Source organism: Saccopteryx leptura, chromosome 1 (genome assembly GCF_036850995.1).
Source record: "Saccopteryx leptura isolate mSacLep1 chromosome 1, mSacLep1_pri_phased_curated, whole genome shotgun sequence".
Classification (NCBI taxonomy): Eukaryota; Metazoa; Chordata; class Mammalia; order Chiroptera; family Emballonuridae; genus Saccopteryx; species Saccopteryx leptura.
Window position 1 is genome coordinate 41,217,757 of NC_089503.1, and position 16,635 is coordinate 41,234,391.

Below are 16,635 nucleotides of genomic sequence, written 5' to 3' on the forward strand. Positions count from 1 at the left end.
CACATCCCTGTTGCTGGTCCCTCTCTTCTGGGCAGTAGACCATGTAGGTTTGGATAGGGACCTTCAACATCTGGGACTCACTAAGGTGGTTGCTGCTACAATCCCTGGACGACAGTCAGGGCCTCAGATCTAAGCTAGTGGTGTTCAAACTATTTTAGTAGTGGAACCCTTTGCTGAAATAATCTGAAAGGAAACTCAGTATGTGGAATGGGGACGAAGTGTCATCCTGGTGCACCAAGGTTGCGGGTTTGATCCCCCTACAAGAAGCAATCAGTGAGTGCACAACTAAGTTGAACAACTAAATGGAACAATGCGTTGATGCTTCGCCTCCCTCTCTCTCTCTCTCTCTCTCTCTCCCCCACCACCAATGGAAATAAAATTGTTTTTAATCTAGAGGGTCTGGTGGGCGATTGTGAATACACCATGTGGTGTACAGAGATGTGTTGTAGAATTGGGCACCTGAAACCTGAATAATTATGTTAACCAGTATCACCCCAATAAAATTCAATTAAAATAAAATAAAATAAATAAATATATGCATTTAAAAAAACCCAGAGGGGCAGGCGTAGGTGGGTTGCTCAGGAGGTCACAACCTGGTTGTGCCTTCTTTTTCTCACTCTCTCTCTTTAATTAAGTTTGAAAGCAGTGGTTTTTTGTTTCCTTAAGAAATGGAAAAGAATGAATCTGCGTAAACACAGCGATGTTAAACTCCCTGAAAAACCTCCTGCCATTTTAACTCTGTTACTGGAGAAATAAAAGAGAAATAATTTGTCCACCCACACTTAGCTGTTTCTGACGAAGGTAGGTGAATATTGCTTTGCTAATCGAGGGTGACTGCTGGAAGTGGAGCCACGCTGACTGATCCGGATAGAGAGGAAGCCGCGGCCGCCCCAGAAGGGGTGGCTGCGTGAGAGTCGCGGGTCGGGAGGCCCGCGTCAGCCGCCTGCTGTCCGCCTTCCCCAGGTCCCCCCCAGTCGATGATGATGGAGACCCTGGGCCCACGGGACTCCGCTGGAGCCGAAGGAACCACGGACTCAGAGTCACAGAGAGAAATGCCGCTGCCACCCCCTCCCTCGCCACCCTCAGATCCAGCCGAGAAGCCACCTGAAGTTGCCGAGAGACACTTCCTCACGATCAAGAGCAGCCTGTGCCTGTTAGCTACCTTCCAGCTCCTGGTAAGGACATCACAGGCTTCAGGAGGGCCTGGAGAGAGTACGGGTTGAGGGACAGCCCTTCACTTTATTCCCAAGCGCACTGCCACCGGGCCACCAGGCAGAGAGATGAAGGGCCTTGTCAGTGTCCCCCTGTGACTCCCACCCTCAGGCTGGCATGAGGAGGAGGTTGGAGTCTTGAGCAACAGTCTCCATAGCTAAGCCCCTCACACCCTGCCCTCCCTAACTCCAGAAGCTAGACACGCCCCCCCCCCCAACCTCTGGCCCTGCAGGGGTCTCTGAGCTCTGAGGACTTCCTGTCTATGGAGGCATCTCTGGGAGACTTCTCTTTTGATGTATGTAGCTGGAGGGGGGGGGGTCCCTGGGAAGGGCTTTCTCTTGGCTCCCTTTAGTCAGTTTTTCCCCAGAGAGAGTCCTCAGGCCTTTTTTGGACACACAGCACCTGGGCCCTTCCCTTAGCTGCACAGTCTGGACCTTGGGGGGCCAGGCTGAGGTGGGCTCTACACAGGGGAACATGGGGGCAAAAAGCCCGGGCTCTGAACTCGGTCCCCTGTCCCAGCTTGCCTGCGGGGTGCTCTGGCTCAGCAGCTATGGCTCCCGCTCGTCACGGAATGCCACACTCGTGGAGCAGGAGGAGCAGGAGGAGCCCAAGGTGAGGAAGCTCGGGGACTCTGGCTGGGCGGGAGCAGGTGGGGGCCTCCAGCCCACCAGCGCCTGCAGGGCGCGCCTCTGAGTTCCGAAGGTACCTCATTCCCCTGAGGCTCTTCTCCCTGCTCCCCACCCCGACCTGGTCTGGAATGTTCAGAGCCTCAGTTCCGTCCCTGTTGAGACACACGAGAACTCTGCCCCCCAACGCCACCCTGACCTGTCTGTCTGATACTCCCCAGGTCTGGATGAACGTGGGGACCTGGGAAGTCCCCAGCCTGCTGCTGGTGTCTCTCTCTGTGCTCCTTGTTACCACCCTGGTAAGGCGCCTCCTGACCTGACCTCAGTGCTCCCCTCTGACCCCGAGGCCTGACCCCGCCAGCTCCCTTTCGTTCTGGAGAGCGCTGAGGACGGGGTGTCCGTCTCCTCCCACCAGGGTGCCCAGCAGGGGGTGAGGGCACCTTCAAAATTGATTTACAGGGTTCTAGGCAGGGGAGGGGCTGAGGCAGAGAGAAGACTGAAGGAGGAGCCCTCATACTCCCCCCTCAGAAGCTGAGGGGTTAGGGAGGGAGGGTCAGGGGAGTGGAGGTCAAGGTGAGGAGTGGAGCCTCCTGTCTGCGTGAGGGGCAGTGCTGTCCAGAGAGCTCCCACGAGAGCAGGGCTGCCAGAGACCAAGCGAGGGGCAAGCGGCTGCTTCCTATGGGCAGCCCGTCAGCCAGGGGGCAGCGGCGTGGTCCCGGTCCATGCATGCTGTCACATGCCTCCCACTAGGTGTGGCATCTCCTGAGGCCTTCCGCAGAGCCCCCCACCCCGCTGCCCCCCGAGGACAGGCGCCAGTCGGTGAGCCGCCAGCCCTCCTTCACCTACTCGGAGTGGATGGAAGAGAAGGTCGAGGACGACTTCCTGGACCTGGACCCCGTCCCGGAGACTCCCGTGTTTGACTGCGTGATGGACATCAAGCCTGAGGCCGACCCCGCCTCACTGACCGTCAAGTCCGTGGGTCTGCAGGAGAGGTAGGAGTGGAGGAGGGCTGGGCTGTGTGGGCTCTGGAGCTCTCAGCCCCCAGGCGGAAGGGCAGGTGCCTGACTCTAACTCCCAGCGCCCAGGACTGAGCTGCTCTCAGAGCTTAGCCAGTGTAAACACAGGCTGTTTGGGTCTGATGCGCGTAGCTCACGATGCCCCAAGGTGGGTGTTTGCCGTTACTGCACACGGCACATAGGCATCCACAAGCGTATACACGAGCACACTCACACGTACGCTTCTGTGCTCAAGTAAGTTTGGGTAGGTTTCTTTATTGCAGGACGTGTCGGGATCTTTAACATGCTTGTGTTCATTGTAAATCAATAAGGGGGCAGTCACTTGACCAAAGCACCCCACTTATGTAGCGTATGCCATAGTGTTCCACAGATCGTACTTCGAGAGGTGTTGACACCCTCTCTCCTGAGACGAGCTGGGTAAGCCAGATCGCACGAGGTGTGAGTTGCCCACATGGTGGGGACAGAGCACTGTCTGAGGAGTCAGTAAACCTAGTGTTCGGTTTCAGCTCTGCTACCTGCTCAGTGCCTGAGCTGCAGTCCTCGTTCCCTCTCTGGGGCTTGGTTTCCCCGTCTGTATAACGAGAGCCCTCCCTGTTCTGGGCCTTTAGACACTGAGCTCAGTAGAGTTTGTTCGGGGGAGACATCCTTGCTGCAGCTATGCTGCCCTTGGAATCCCCTCTTTCCCTGACAGCCGGGGCCCCAGCCTCTCCTGGGTGAGATGTCCTTGACTCATTGGCAACCTCACCCCAGATTACTGGCTCAGGACCAGGATACTGAGGGTCAAGCCTGCTTTTCTGACCCAAGCAGGTGCCCACTCCCTGGAAGCTTCCTGGGGTCGCAGAGCTGGGCACACTGCCTCCAGTGGTGACAGAGAGTCAGGGGAGGGCTGTGTGAAGGCTCCTCAGATGGAACCTTAGGAACTGGGGCCCCCAACCCCCACTCCGTTAGCTACTCCACTGCAGGAGGCAGGGAGTCAGTCTCCAGCCTTGGGGTGAGACCTGTGCGTCTCATGTCAGGGGTGCTGTCACGCCTCCACTCTTCCTCCTGGAGCCCTCCCTGTTCCTACGCCTGATCTCTCCATTCCTCACCTTCCCACTCCGAGGCCCAGCTGATGCCCCTCCCTGCCACCGAGACTCAGTCCCCCTTTCCCGGTCCTTCTAGGAGGGGCTCCAACGTCTCCCTGACCCTCCGTTCCTCACCTTCCCACTCCAAGGCCCAGCTGATGCCCCTCCCTGCCACCGAGACTCAGTCCCCCTCTCCCGGTCCTTCTAGGAGGGGCTCCAACGTCTCCCTGACCCTGGACATGTGCACACCCGGCTGCAACGAGGAGGGCTTCGGCTACCTCATGTCCCCACATGAGGAGTCAGCCCGAGAGTACCTGCTCAGTGCCTCCCGCGTCCTCCAGGCCGAGGAGCTCCACGAAAAGGCCCTGGACACCTTCCTGCTGCAGGCAGAATTCTTTGTGAGTCCCCTGACCTGGCTGCCCCGCTGTGGGGCCTCTGCTCATGCCTGTCGCCTAACAAGGCAGTGGAGTGGGGTGCCCAGAGCTCGCAGCTGATAGATGAACTGCATTTCATGATCAGCTCTCCTCTTGTTTTGGGCAAGCTGCTTCCCCTCCGGGCCTCATCTAGAAAACAGGGATAAGGGTAATGGGGATGTTGCAAGGATTAAAGGACCACGAACAAGCACCCGTCTGGGGGCTTGGTGTTCAGTGGCATTCCCCAGTCTTCAGTGCCCAGCCCTGTGCTTTGAAAGCCGTAGAAAACCTTCCATTCTGACTGCTGCTTTCCCACCCTCCTGCCCGACACCACCAAGCTTTGTTCATTCCCCTTTGAATTCTCTCCCAGAGACCCCTGTGGCTGTGGCTCAGGGTGGTCCTAATCACTTCCTCTGTAGACTTTGCAACAGCCCCCAGCTGCCTCCTGTTGGACTTGGAGGGACTGAAGAAATGACACCTCTGTTTTACCTGCCTGAGCACTCAACCAGTTAAGAACTAAGACCTAGGAGATCACACAATGCCACCTGTATTTTTGTTGATAAAGACCAAGTTTACAATGAGGCTTTCGTAGGTAGCAACAGTGAGCAACTTAAAACCAACCCCCAGTATTGAACCTCCTACCCACCCCAGGTAGTACTGCCACATCCTGGGACCCAGGGGCAACCCTATAATTCTTTCCTGGCAGGAGGGCCCAAGAGGAGGAGGAAGGAGGGAGCTGGGGCCCAAAAGCTCAGTCCTCATTCAAACATACCCATCAGGTTGCTTGCCCACCTCTGTGGGCAGGACGGGTAAGGGGCCCTGAGTATTTGAGGAGAGTCCCTCCTGGGCAAAGCCAGAGGGATGGGGAACCAATGTGCCTCCCTCGTCACTCCCCTTACCCGAGCCCACCCTGCCCCCTGCCACCAGATGACTCTCTGAGAAGCCCTCATCACCCTGTGACCCACTGCTCCAAATTCTGCAGAACTTGGTTTGGCCGGCATCAGTTGGCTAGCCCAGCCCCTGTTTCTAGCTTTATGTCCCCAGCCCCTGCAGGGACTGGGGCTTCCAACTAGGCTAGACCCCTGCCCCGTGTCCTTCTCCTCCTGGACTTTTTCACACACCATGCCCCACCCCTGATGCCCTAGAAAGCCTTCCTGGACCACCCCAGCCCCTGCTCCCCTTGAAGAAAGGACTTGGGCCCTCTCTGTCATTTCCTGCTGAGTATGTTCAGTAGATCGTTGTCGATCTTGCCCAGAGGAAGAGGAGCACAGCCTGCACACCCACTCCACGGCGCTTTTGCACTTGTTTTTTATTCTTTTGCGTCTCAAAACAACCCTAGAAAGTGAATATTATGATCCTCATTTTACAAAAGACATACTTAGTGGTCCCAAACACAACATTGTCGAACTGTATGTGGTCCGGTGCTACTCTGCGTGGACAGACAGCAAGGGGCTGGAGGCGAGAGGCACTGGGGAGCCATCCCAGAGGACACGGGTGAGGCCAGCGGAGCCTTCAAGGTGGGAATGAGGTGGAGAACTGAACAGGGCTGCTCCCTACAAGGGGAATGCCCCGATCCCAGACCTGGAGGCCAGATGGGAAATGGCATACTGGCAACAAGAAGAGATGGGCATATCTAGAGGGTGGGTCTGTCCAAAGCGGGTCCCAGAAAGACCAGGTCCCAGAAGACTTCGTTCACATCCAAGGTAGAGAAATCCAGACTTGGCGCTCTTGACACAGAGTGTTGGGAAGTACAGAAACAGCGCTGGGAGATCAGGTGGTTCCTTGCTTGCTAGAGAATCAGGGAAGGCTTGTTGGAGGAGGTAGCATTTAAGAGGGACAGGACTTGAGAAGATGAGGGTGGGGTGGAGCCCGAGTGAGCACAACCCGAAGTCTGAGGTGGGGATGTCTAGGGTGGGAACATAGATCAGCAAAGCCCCTCAGTTTGGCTGCAGAGCAGGGATTGTGGAAGATGGTGATGACAGGCCAGGTTGCTTTTCAAACTCTAGTTCTTCCTTAGCGACCAGACTGATCTTCAATAGACAGTAGTAATGACATTTATTATATACTTGATGTGTATCAGACACTATTCTGAATGCTTTTTGTATATGCACTAAGTCATTTGGTAGTATATGTTGAACACATACACTCAAGCCAGCCCCTGGACGAGAAGTTGGGGGCACAGCAGCCACTGGGTTCCCATGCCTGTGAGGTCCACCCACAGCCGCTCACACCCCTGTTTCTTCTTCCTGCAGGAAGTCCCCATGAACTTTGTGGATCCGAAGGAGTATGACATCCCTGGGCTGGTACGGAAGAACCGGTACAAAACCATCCTTCCCAGTGAGTACACACCGCCCTGGGGAGGAACGGGGACGGGGACAGGCTCAGCCTCCCCTGGGTGACTCGTCACCCTGAGAAAGACCTTAACCCCAGAGCTGGGCCTCCAGGGTCACAGGAAGGGATGGAGGGTGGCAGTGCCCAGTGAAGGGGAACTCCCGCGAAGCGCGGGCAGACTCGTTCGTTCCTTCACACGGCACCCTCCCGACCCTTGCCCTGGCCACGTTAGTTATGCTGCGCTCCGTGGATCCCAGAAAGAGAGAGAGAGAGAGAGAGAGAAAGGAAGGAAAGAGAGAAAGAAAGAAAGAAAGAAAGAAAGAAAGAGTGACAATAACAGCAGCTCCTACACAGTGCGTGGTGACAGCAAAGTGTTTTCACCTTCTCTGTCTCCTCCGAGTGGGCAGGTTTAAGGAGAGGCAGTTAAGTCTCAGAGAGGTTAAGTGGCTCACCCACAGTCGCACGTCTAGGAAGCACAGAACTGAGTTCAAACCAGGCCTCTGCCACCCCAGAACTGGACTCCTGTGTCTGCCTCGGGTTTAGTTTGTCCAGGTCGTCGTGCATCCTCTCACAGGCAGAGCAGCCCCACGAGGGCATGAGCCGCCCGGCGGGTGGGATGTGCCTCATCACTCAGTCCAGACAAGTCTGCGTGAGCGTGAGCTGTCCCCTGGAAGGCCTGCTGGGGATTTTCCCCTTTGCCGGGAGGGGCGTGGGGGGTAGACCAGGTGACCTGATGTTTCTCTTTCCACCCTGGGGTGTCACCTTCAGGTAATTTTAATCATATCAAGTTCTGGCCCCTGGCCCCAGGCCTAGCTGCGGGGCAGGGCTGGGGTGGTGACTTATTGAAAGTGGATCTCCACAAACCTACTCCACTCAGTTTATGGAGTGACGAGGCTTTTAAAAAGCAGTTTTGCTGTCAGCATCTCCAACAACACATAAGATGTCATGACTTATTTTTAACTTTGAAAATATCTACTTGTGGTTGCTATGGTTACAATAGTCTCTAGGTAGTTCCGGTTAAACAAAGCACCATGTAAGGCCAGGATGCACTGCTCAGGGCCGCTCCCCTCTTTCCTCATCTTGCTCCCCCACACCCACCTAGCCCCACCTGGAGGGAGGGGCGGCTCAGGGGCCTCAGAACCTAGGCCTTTGCTGTCCATTCAGAGAGGCCACTGCGGGAGGGTGCGGGTCAGGCCATCACGCCACGGGGCACTGGATTGCTGAGAGGCCTTGAGCCGTCTTGAGCCTCCAGGCCTCTAAGGTCAACAGAGAATGTGTTCTGTGTCCAGCAAGAATTGACCCTGTGCCCTCAGAGACTGGGCTGGGGCTGAGGGAATGAGGGGCAGTGACAGAGGGCAGGGAAGGCTTGACAGAGACCCCCTCAGAGTCAGGACCCCCTGAGGTTTGTTCTCACATTCATTTTGCTCGTTTCCTGAGCCCCTGCCCCCAGGGCTGAGGATTCAGACGTGAATGAGACACAGACTCTGCACAGGGAGCTCACAGGCTAGTGGGAGAGACAGATCCATGGACAGTCACAGCACAGGGTGACCAGTAACCCAGCAGACAGCACAGAGAGCAAGGTGCAGGGGAGCAAGCCTGTCCGTTTCGCCACTGGGTCCAAACGCCAGCACTGCCTGGCACATAGACATTTGCACCCGTCTGAGTTAACGAATCTAGCCCTCCTTTTCCATTCTCACTGCCAGGTGGCCTTTTAGGGGTAGAAGGGTACTCCCGCAGTTCCAGGCGGTGCCATTTACAGAGACTGCACTGACATTTAATGCCACCTGGGGTTCGGCAGGGCAGGCAGCCCTCTGACCCCTGACGTTTCCTACTTGGACCATTGCAGTAATCTTCCCTAACTGGTCTGACTCCCACATCCTGCCTCCTGTCCGTCTTCTACCATTGTCACCAACATGATGCAAAACCAGAATCCAGTTATGTCTCTGTCCTCCCTAAACGCAGACTCCTCGGGCTCAGGTGCGGCCTGATCAGCACGGTTTACGAGACCCTTTGTCAGCTGGTCCTCTCTGGCTCGACTCTCTCCAGCCCCCCGCCCGGCCCTGGGCACTTGAGTCAGACATAACCGTGTTCTCTACCCCTCCTTCTATGGTCCCTCAAACCTAGTCCAGGTGCCACCTCTTCTGGGAAGCTAGGGTTACACCCTAACTGAGTCAAGGGCCTCCTCTGTTCCCTCAGCCCCAGTACTCACGGGCCACACGCTGCTTGTCTTCCTGCTGAACAGTTAGGGGCAGGGACTGTGTCTTGTTTATCTCGGAGTTCCCACTCTCAGGCACAGAAGCAGGGTCAGTAGGGCCAGTAGGACCACTCCTGTTCCCACAGTGGTTCTTGAATACCGGAGACCCTGGTGTCTGTCCAGAGGGGGCAGTGCCCACTTGGGCCCCTAAGCTGGGCAGGCACTGACAAGGAAAAGGGAGATGACCCATGCGGCACGCCCTGCTCCTCTCTTCTGCTGGTCACCCTGAGTTCCCCTTCTTTTTACCAGCTGACTTACGGTAATACTTGTAATGACAGCAGTAACAGCAGCAACTTGCTACAGAGTGTTTTCTGTATGCTGGGCTAAGTCACTGGACTAAGGACTCAACCTTTACAAGGTTCTGATGAAAGGGATGTCCCCAGTTTACAGATAAGGCACAGGGAGATTAAGTAAATGGTCCGTGCTGACATAGATGGTAAGTCAGAGCCAGGATTTGAACCCAGGCTGACTGGTTCAATGGTGTAGACTCTTAACCACTCCCCTATACTTTGAGAGCCCAGGTCGCACACGTCTGAAGTACCTTTAATCCACCGCTCCGTGTAAGGAGAGACACCGAGGCCCAGAGAAGGGATAAGACAGTGAGCTGGTGACAAAGCTGGGCTGTAGCCACGACCCCCGACCCGAGCCAGCTTCCTGCCCGCCCCACACGCCTGCCTTCCCTCAGCCCCAGCCTCTGCAGGCTGACAGAGTAGTCCGCACCCAGAGGCTGTCGCTGGGACAAAACAGACTCGACTCCAGGGAGAAGAGCAAGATGTCACGAGGATCTCTTACTATGGGATTTGATGTGCGGAAGAATTGAAAAGAAAACAAAGTTCTTTGTGTCTGCAGCTGAGACCCTACAGTCTCGTCTCAGACGTGGAAGGCTTTCCTCCTTTATCCCAGTATTCTTCCTCGGCTTTCCTCCCCTGGATCGTAGCAGCCCTGCCTAGTGACGAAGCGCCTTGCGGTTTACATAGCACTTTCACAGCTGCTTCCTCGTGTGTCGTCCCAACAATCCCAGGAAGTGTCGGTCTCTTTGCCCCCATGTTACAAACGGGAAAACTGAGCCTTAGAAAGGCCATGTGCTCTGCGGACATACCCAGTCCGCTGGCAAGAGTGTACACTCAAACCCTTGCTGGCCTTGCTGGCCAGTATGTGTGCCCTGAACAGCTTTCTTGACTCCTCTTCTCTCCAGAGCATGAGGCACAGTGAGTGCAGGGCAGTTTAAGGGGCACGGGCAAGGGGCAAGCAGTGATATTACAGGGGTGGAGGCTCTCCACTCTCACACTCCCCCCTCCTCTTCAGCCTGGGCCCTCACCGGCCTCGGTGGGCCATGGGGAAGGCTCAGTGTTTAGCTACTGGGCAGGGGAAAGAGGCACTCTTAAGAGTCCCAGAAGGAATGTGGGCCAAGCAAGATAGGCCCTGCCCAAGGGGATTACAGATCCAAGCCTCTCCTGTCTTCCCCCACTCCAGACCCTCACAGCAGAGTGTGTCTGACTTCACCAGACCCTGACGACCCTCTGAATTCCTACATCAACGCCAACTACATCCGGGTACGTAGCCCGGTCCCGACGGCCACTCCCTGAAAAGGAGGCCCAGGCTGGTGGGCTCCATCCTCCAGGCTTGTCCCTCAGACAGGGTGGCTGCTGCCAGCCCCCAGGAGGAACTGAGTGTGGGGACTGGGCCCCGGGGAACACTGCGGCTGACCCTGACCACCTGGACTTGGCTGGCCGCAGGGCTACGGTGGGGAGGAGAAGGTGTACATTGCCACTCAGGGACCCATCGTCAGCACGGTCGGTGACTTCTGGCGCATGGTGTGGCAGGAGCACACGCCCATCATTGTCATGATCACCAACATCGAGGAGATGAACGAGGTAGGCACCTCTGTCCCGTCACCAAGCGTCTGCTGCTTTGTGACCACACTAAACCTCTTGTTCCCAAATTGTTACAACAGTCTTGTGAGGTTGATAGTGTTTACTCCACTGAGAAGATGAGGAAGTATGAGGCTTAGCAAGATTAAGTCGTTTGCTCAGGACTACACGGAGAGTCAGAGGCAGAGCCTGGAGCTGGCTTCTCTGCCTCCAGTGTCCAGGACCTTAAGCGGGATGCTCTGTGCCTCCGAGGCTGCCGGCACTGATGCTGGCCACTCCCAGACCCATAACAATCCCTTTGGTTGAACCCCTAGAGAAGTCCTTCAAGATGGATATTCCTCCCATTTTCCAGGTAATAAAACTAAGGCTCAGGAAAGGGGAGTAACTTAAAGGTTATGAAGCTGCGATTTAAACCCAGTACTCTCAGTGCAGACCTGTTGCCATTTTATCTCACCCCCTGCTGCCCCTAGAAGGGCACTGGGGACAGTGTGGTTGGGAGTGTGTTGCAGCCTGATCTTGGCCCCGACAGAAGTGCACCGAATACTGGCCGGAGGAGCAGGTGGTGTACGATGGTGTCGAGATCGTGGTGCGGAAAGTCATTCAGACTGAGGATTACCGGCTGCGACTCATCTCCCTCAGGGTGAGGCCTGGGGCTGGGCTGAGTGGACAGGGGTAAGGGCGTTATTCAGGACCACGGAGAACAGGGTTTCGGAGTCCATTCTAGTTGAAATCAAGTCCTGGGTCTTCCAGGATTTATTGATAAGCGGAGATGAGGGAAGGGTGAATGGACTTGGGGGACAGAAGCAGGACCAAACCTCAGTTGTATTTCATGCTGTTTGGCTCTCTGTGTGTCTACACTGTCATGCATAATGCCTTCCAGCTGTGCTTCAGTTGCACCCAAATTCAGGACTGTCTGGAGAAGGGGTCCCCAGCCGCCTCCAGCACTGCCCTTGTAACTGAAATACCATGGTGACTTTGAGATCCCGACTAGAAGCATCTGCTCTACCTGGGATTCTGCCCTTCTGGACTGTAGTAACCAATCTTTCCAACAGAGGGCAGACACTCCTTACTGCATTTGGGTTGCATGAGGAAATAGTGATTACAGAAAAAGGGAAAAAAGGGAGACCCAAAATGTGAGCAATACAAAACAGCCGAGAAGAGTGGGGGAAGGCATCCTCCCACCGTGAAGTTGTGCTTCTTCCAGGAGCAGCATAATAGAAGAGACTGTTCCTTTGGAATCAGGAGGCTCAGTGGGTTCTCCTTTTGAGAAATGAGGAGAGCCATGTTTGGAGAAGAGGTGGGCCGGGCACCAGGAAGCTGACACCAGATACAGAAACAGCTTGGGAAGTCCAGCCATGCTGGCAGCCACCAGTTCTAGCACTGAGACCTGTTCCTCGAGCTGCCCCCTCTCCCACTGGAGAGGATGCAATGTAGGGTGTCAGGGAGTACTCAGCCCCCCCAGGGGGCAGTGCCCACCCAAACAGCTGAAATACAGGCCTGGCCGGAGGGCAGAAAGGGCCAGGAAGTGGGGAGACAGAGGCTGTGGTACTGTCACAGTCAGATAACCCAGACGCCCAAGGAGCCAGCTGCCCGTTTCCTGAGAAAGGCTGAGGAAAGGCGGGGCTGGCGCATCTTCTCCGTGCACAGGACCGGTCAGAGAAGAGCCAGGGCAGTTTGGGGGTTGGAGGCATTTACTTCTCTCCGTAAACCTTTCTAAGCATCTTCCCGGGGCCTGGGTCTGGGTTGGGTAATGGGAACAGAGCTGACTAAAGCCTGTCCTCTCCTCAAGGAGCACCCATAAAATGGTAAGTTCTGAGCTAGAGAAAGGTGAGAACACAGAAAGAGAACACTGCCAGCTGGGATGTTCCCTGTGTCCTCCTGTGTTCTCCTGAGGGCTTCCTGGAAGTGGTGATACTGAAGGGAGTTCTGAAGGATGAATGAGAGTTGACCAAGGGGCAAACAAAAAGAGGTTTTTTCCTCTGCCTTGCAGGCAAAGGTAAAAGAAAGAGCATGAAAGATTAAACAGCTGCACCTGTGCGTGTGCGTGCGTGTGTGCGTGTGTGTGTGTGTGTGTGTTTGTGCGCACGCGCATGCATGGCAAAGGTTTTCATCTACAAACCATTTGAAATGCGAGAGCATGAGTACCTGTACACAGGGACTGGAGACAGGCGTGGAAGGGTAGATCCTCCAGAGTGTGTCTTACTTACTAGGCTGAAGACTAAGGAGAGTGGGTTTTGTTCAGAGAGCAAGGAGAACCGTGGAAGGGTTTTGAGCAGGAGAGCAGCATGTCCCGATTCATGCTGCAGACAGGTCGTTCTGACTGGAGTGGCGATGAGTCTGTCGGGGGAGGAAGAGGTCTGAACAGGGGAGAGATGATAAAAGCCGCCGAAGTGGAAGAAGTGGGAGGGGGCAGGGCAGGGAGAAGAGGGAAACGAACACCTGCTGGGGTGGGGTGGGTGGGCAGCCAGGTGAGAGGAAGGGTCCCGGAGCTCTGGTTCTGTGACGAAGGGGTGACGGCGCTATGTGTTACGATAATGGGAATGAAATGGAGAAGGGACTCTGCCTCTTGTTTGCTGGTGCTGCTAGGGCAGAACTGATGTGAAGAGCAATGCCAATGCCGCTGGCCAGCGCCCACTACCAAGCTGGCTTTGGGTCTCTGTCTGGTGCCACCGTGCAGTGTGGTGTAGATGGCAGAGATCAGAGGTCCCACTCCCTGTCCTCCCTTCTGTGTTCTCCCTTCCATCCCGTCCCCCTCTCTGGGCTGCTTTGTGGGCTCAGAGCTCACGTATTTCTGGGGTGGGCCTCTGTCTCCTGGACAGAGCGGGATGGAAGAGCGAGGCCTGAAGCATTACTGGTTTACATCCTGGCCTGACCAGAAGACCCCAGACCGGGCCCCCCCACTCCTGCACCTGGTGCAGGAGGTAGAGGAGGCCGCCCAGCAGGAGGGGCCCAACTGCGCCCCCATCATCGTGCACTGCAGGTGGGTCTTCCCAGCCACCCGCAGGGGCAGGGCAGCCCCGCCCCCTGCTGTCCCGCCCCCTCACCCCAGCCATCCCCTCGGCCCTCAGTGCAGGGATTGGCAGGACTGGCTGCTTCATTGCCACCAGCATCTGCTGCCAGCAGCTGCGGCAGGAGGGCGTGGTGGACATCCTGAAGACCACATGCCAGCTCCGTCAGGACAGGTCAGCCCATGGGCAGGGCAGGGTCACCTGGAGAGCTTGAGCCCTAGGGGAAGAAGGGAGAGACTGACCGTACATGGGGTGAGGGGCAGGAGAACACACTGGGTATGGACCAGCTGGGTGGTGGGGTAGGGAAGACAGGTAGGGGGCTGGCTCTGCTCAGCTGGCTCTGGTGGCTGGATGAAGAGGGAAGAAAAACAGCTGGTGACCAGGACAGGGACCGAGAGTGGTGGGACATGCCATCTCTGTCCCTGCTACCTGCCAGAGCTACGGGACAAGATGGAGCAGGGAGGAGTGCTGAATAGGGTTGGCCTCTCCCGGCTGCAGAGACATGGTCCCTCACGAATGGCTGGTGCTCTGTGGGCTTGGGGGACAGCCTCCCACAGCCAGTCCCTCAGCAACCCCCTCCCCACTGTGCATCTCTGCCGGGCAGGGGCGGCATGATCCAGACTTGTGAGCAGTACCAGTTTGTGCATCATGTCATGAGCCTCTATGAGAAGCAGCTGTCTCGCCAGTCCCTGGAGTGACCTCACTGCTACCCCGAGGTCCCCTGGATGCCACCCAGCCTGAGTCTGGGTCCTCACCCCAGCCACACCCCCAAGGGCCCTGCCGGGGGTCCCATCCTGCTCCCTGCCCTGCTCCTCCTGTTTCCTTCTCTCTAGCCTGGCCCCTGCCCCCCAACATTACTCTTCTTACTGTATATATTGGGGAGGGAACAGGGGAGGGGAGGGATGTGCCAGGCTAGGCCTGGGGCCCCAGGACCTGACCCACACCACGCAGACCTGGGGCCTCGGTTTTTAATGGCGGTTCCATTGCTACTTAATCCAAAGTGTTTCTGTGCTGCACTCCAAGTGCCCTGCCACAGCGCGTCCTGTCTGTCCGTCCATCTCTGCTGTCTGTACCGGACACTGTGTCTCCTCGGCCTGGGACAGGGGTAACGAGCCCCAGCCCCTGAGTAGCCCAGGCAGAGGTGCCTGGCTCGGGCCCCCACCCCACTTCTCCCAGCAGGCAGATCGCATTTTGTCCCCAGTTCCTCGGACCAGGTGTGGAGAAGGGCCTGAGGACCTGAAGGTCAGGCATGGGGAGCTCCTGAGTAGGGGGAGAGGTCTCAGCTGGGAGAGAGGTCTCTGGGTTGGCCGGGGAGAGGAGTATCAGCCTGAATGTCCTCTGGGTGTCAGACGCCCTCAGGAGGCAGTGACCAGCCTGTGAGGCACTGGGGAGGACTGGGACAGATGGGGGCTCTGAACCCAGAGGACCTGGGCCCCGGTGGGGGCAGGAGGGAGAGGTGGAGCTCCGAGGGTGGGGTGGGGACTCGGGCCCGGATCTGTGTGAAACATTTTTCTGTGTCACTGTGAAACCTTCCCAGAAGTCTTGCTGTGTGTAGTTCCGCGTGTGTTCCTGTGTCCATGCGTGTGTTGAGAGCCCATCAGCGGGGCATGCATGACTCTTTGGCAACATGTGTTATCTTGGAGCCACGTGTTTTTATTGCTGACTTTAAATATTTATTCCATGGCAGAGGGACATTTGGTGTCTTTTTATAATGTGCTCGTGGTCATTGAATAGAGCAATAAACAGAGCATTTTGAGCAAACCAGCCTCCTGGGTCTGTGTGATTGCCTCTCCGCTTCATTCCTGGCCTCCCTATACCCGTCTTCTATATATAGATACACATTTTATACACGCACATGCACACTTGCTAGCGGCCTGGCTCTCAATCTCCCTAACGCCCCCTTGTGGACATTGGGAGTATGGAGCTAATCCACATCTTCACCCCAGTCCAGCCAGAAGCCCTGGGACAGGGGGAGCCTCCAAAACAGGTGTGGAAGCCTTCTACAGAGGCATGGTGGCTGGCAGGGCACCGGTTCTGGAAGATGGGCCAGAGAAGCCAGTGCTGGAGCAGGGGGTCATTCAGGTCACCCCCTCCCCCGACCCCTCCCTGCTGGCTAGCACATCCCATGTTAGCCCTACAGGTCCCAACAGCAGCTGCAACCTGGCAATTTCCCTTTTAAGGCCTGGGCTGAGAGTAGTGCCTCTCAAGGGACCTGGAGAATCTGCCCATGGTTCAGATTCTGGACACTCCTGCTCTATTCTTGCCCCTGCCCCTAGGGATGCAGCAAAAGTAGCTGTGACTCCAAGGCTGGCAGGCGGGTCATTTCAGGGCAGGAGGGGGCCCAGGGCAGGGCTACTGGTCAACCTGCAGGTCCTTACAGGTTCCTGTTGGTGTGCTGGCCGAGGATCTAGCCACACAGCTGTGCTACAGACAGTGAGGAAAGGATAGCAAATGGTTTGAACAGTTTGGATGGAGGTCAGGGTAGGGCATACTGTCCAGCTCCCCCTCCCAACAGCAGGAGGGCCCTCCTACCCTTCTACCCAGATTGGGGGAGTGGGCTGTAGGAGTGGGAAGGGGAAGGAGGGCTAATATTTCCCTGTCCTCTCCCAGGGAGATCCCATGAGGCCACCCAGGCTGTGCAGGCACCATATATAAATGAATGGTGTCCCCCTGAGTTTGTGCAAAATGGCCCTTGACCTTCCCATTGGACTGTGTGCACACATACACACACACACACTCTACCCTAAGCCCACCAACTGAGATTTCCTACCCAGCAGCAGTGAGAGACACAACCTCTGCCACAAGGGGTCAGGTAAAGCACCCCTTGGCCACCACCCTCC

General features: G+C 56.4%; 1 protein-coding gene across 8 annotated transcripts in view; it reads left to right on the forward strand.

The window, feature by feature from the left end:
* PTPN5 (protein tyrosine phosphatase non-receptor type 5) overlaps positions 1–15,830 on the forward strand; it is a 63,377-nt gene extending 47,547 nt beyond the window's left edge. For 4 of the 8 annotated variants that reach the window (XM_066364626.1, XM_066364607.1, XM_066364619.1 and 1 more), the window contains 12 exons: positions 964–1,175; positions 1,732–1,824; positions 2,060–2,137; positions 2,589–2,830; positions 4,127–4,316; positions 6,584–6,668; positions 10,390–10,469; positions 10,653–10,790; positions 11,317–11,427; positions 13,607–13,767; positions 13,856–13,969; positions 14,400–15,830. In XM_066364626.1, the coding sequence (XP_066220723.1) occupies positions 964–1,175; positions 1,732–1,824; positions 2,060–2,137; positions 2,589–2,830; positions 4,127–4,316; positions 6,584–6,668; positions 10,390–10,469; positions 10,653–10,790; positions 11,317–11,427; positions 13,607–13,767; positions 13,856–13,969; positions 14,400–14,493 (1,598 nt within the window). In that variant the 3' untranslated portion in view covers positions 14,494–15,830. The remainder of the gene's footprint in view (positions 1–963; positions 1,176–1,731; positions 1,825–2,059; positions 2,138–2,588; positions 2,831–4,126; positions 4,317–6,583; positions 6,669–10,389; positions 10,470–10,652; positions 10,791–11,316; positions 11,428–13,606; positions 13,768–13,855; positions 13,970–14,399) is intronic. The other 4 variants (XM_066364599.1, XM_066364605.1, XM_066364614.1 and 1 more) reach the window with 2 other exon arrangements.
* The last annotated feature ends 805 nt before the right edge of the window (positions 15,831–16,635 follow it).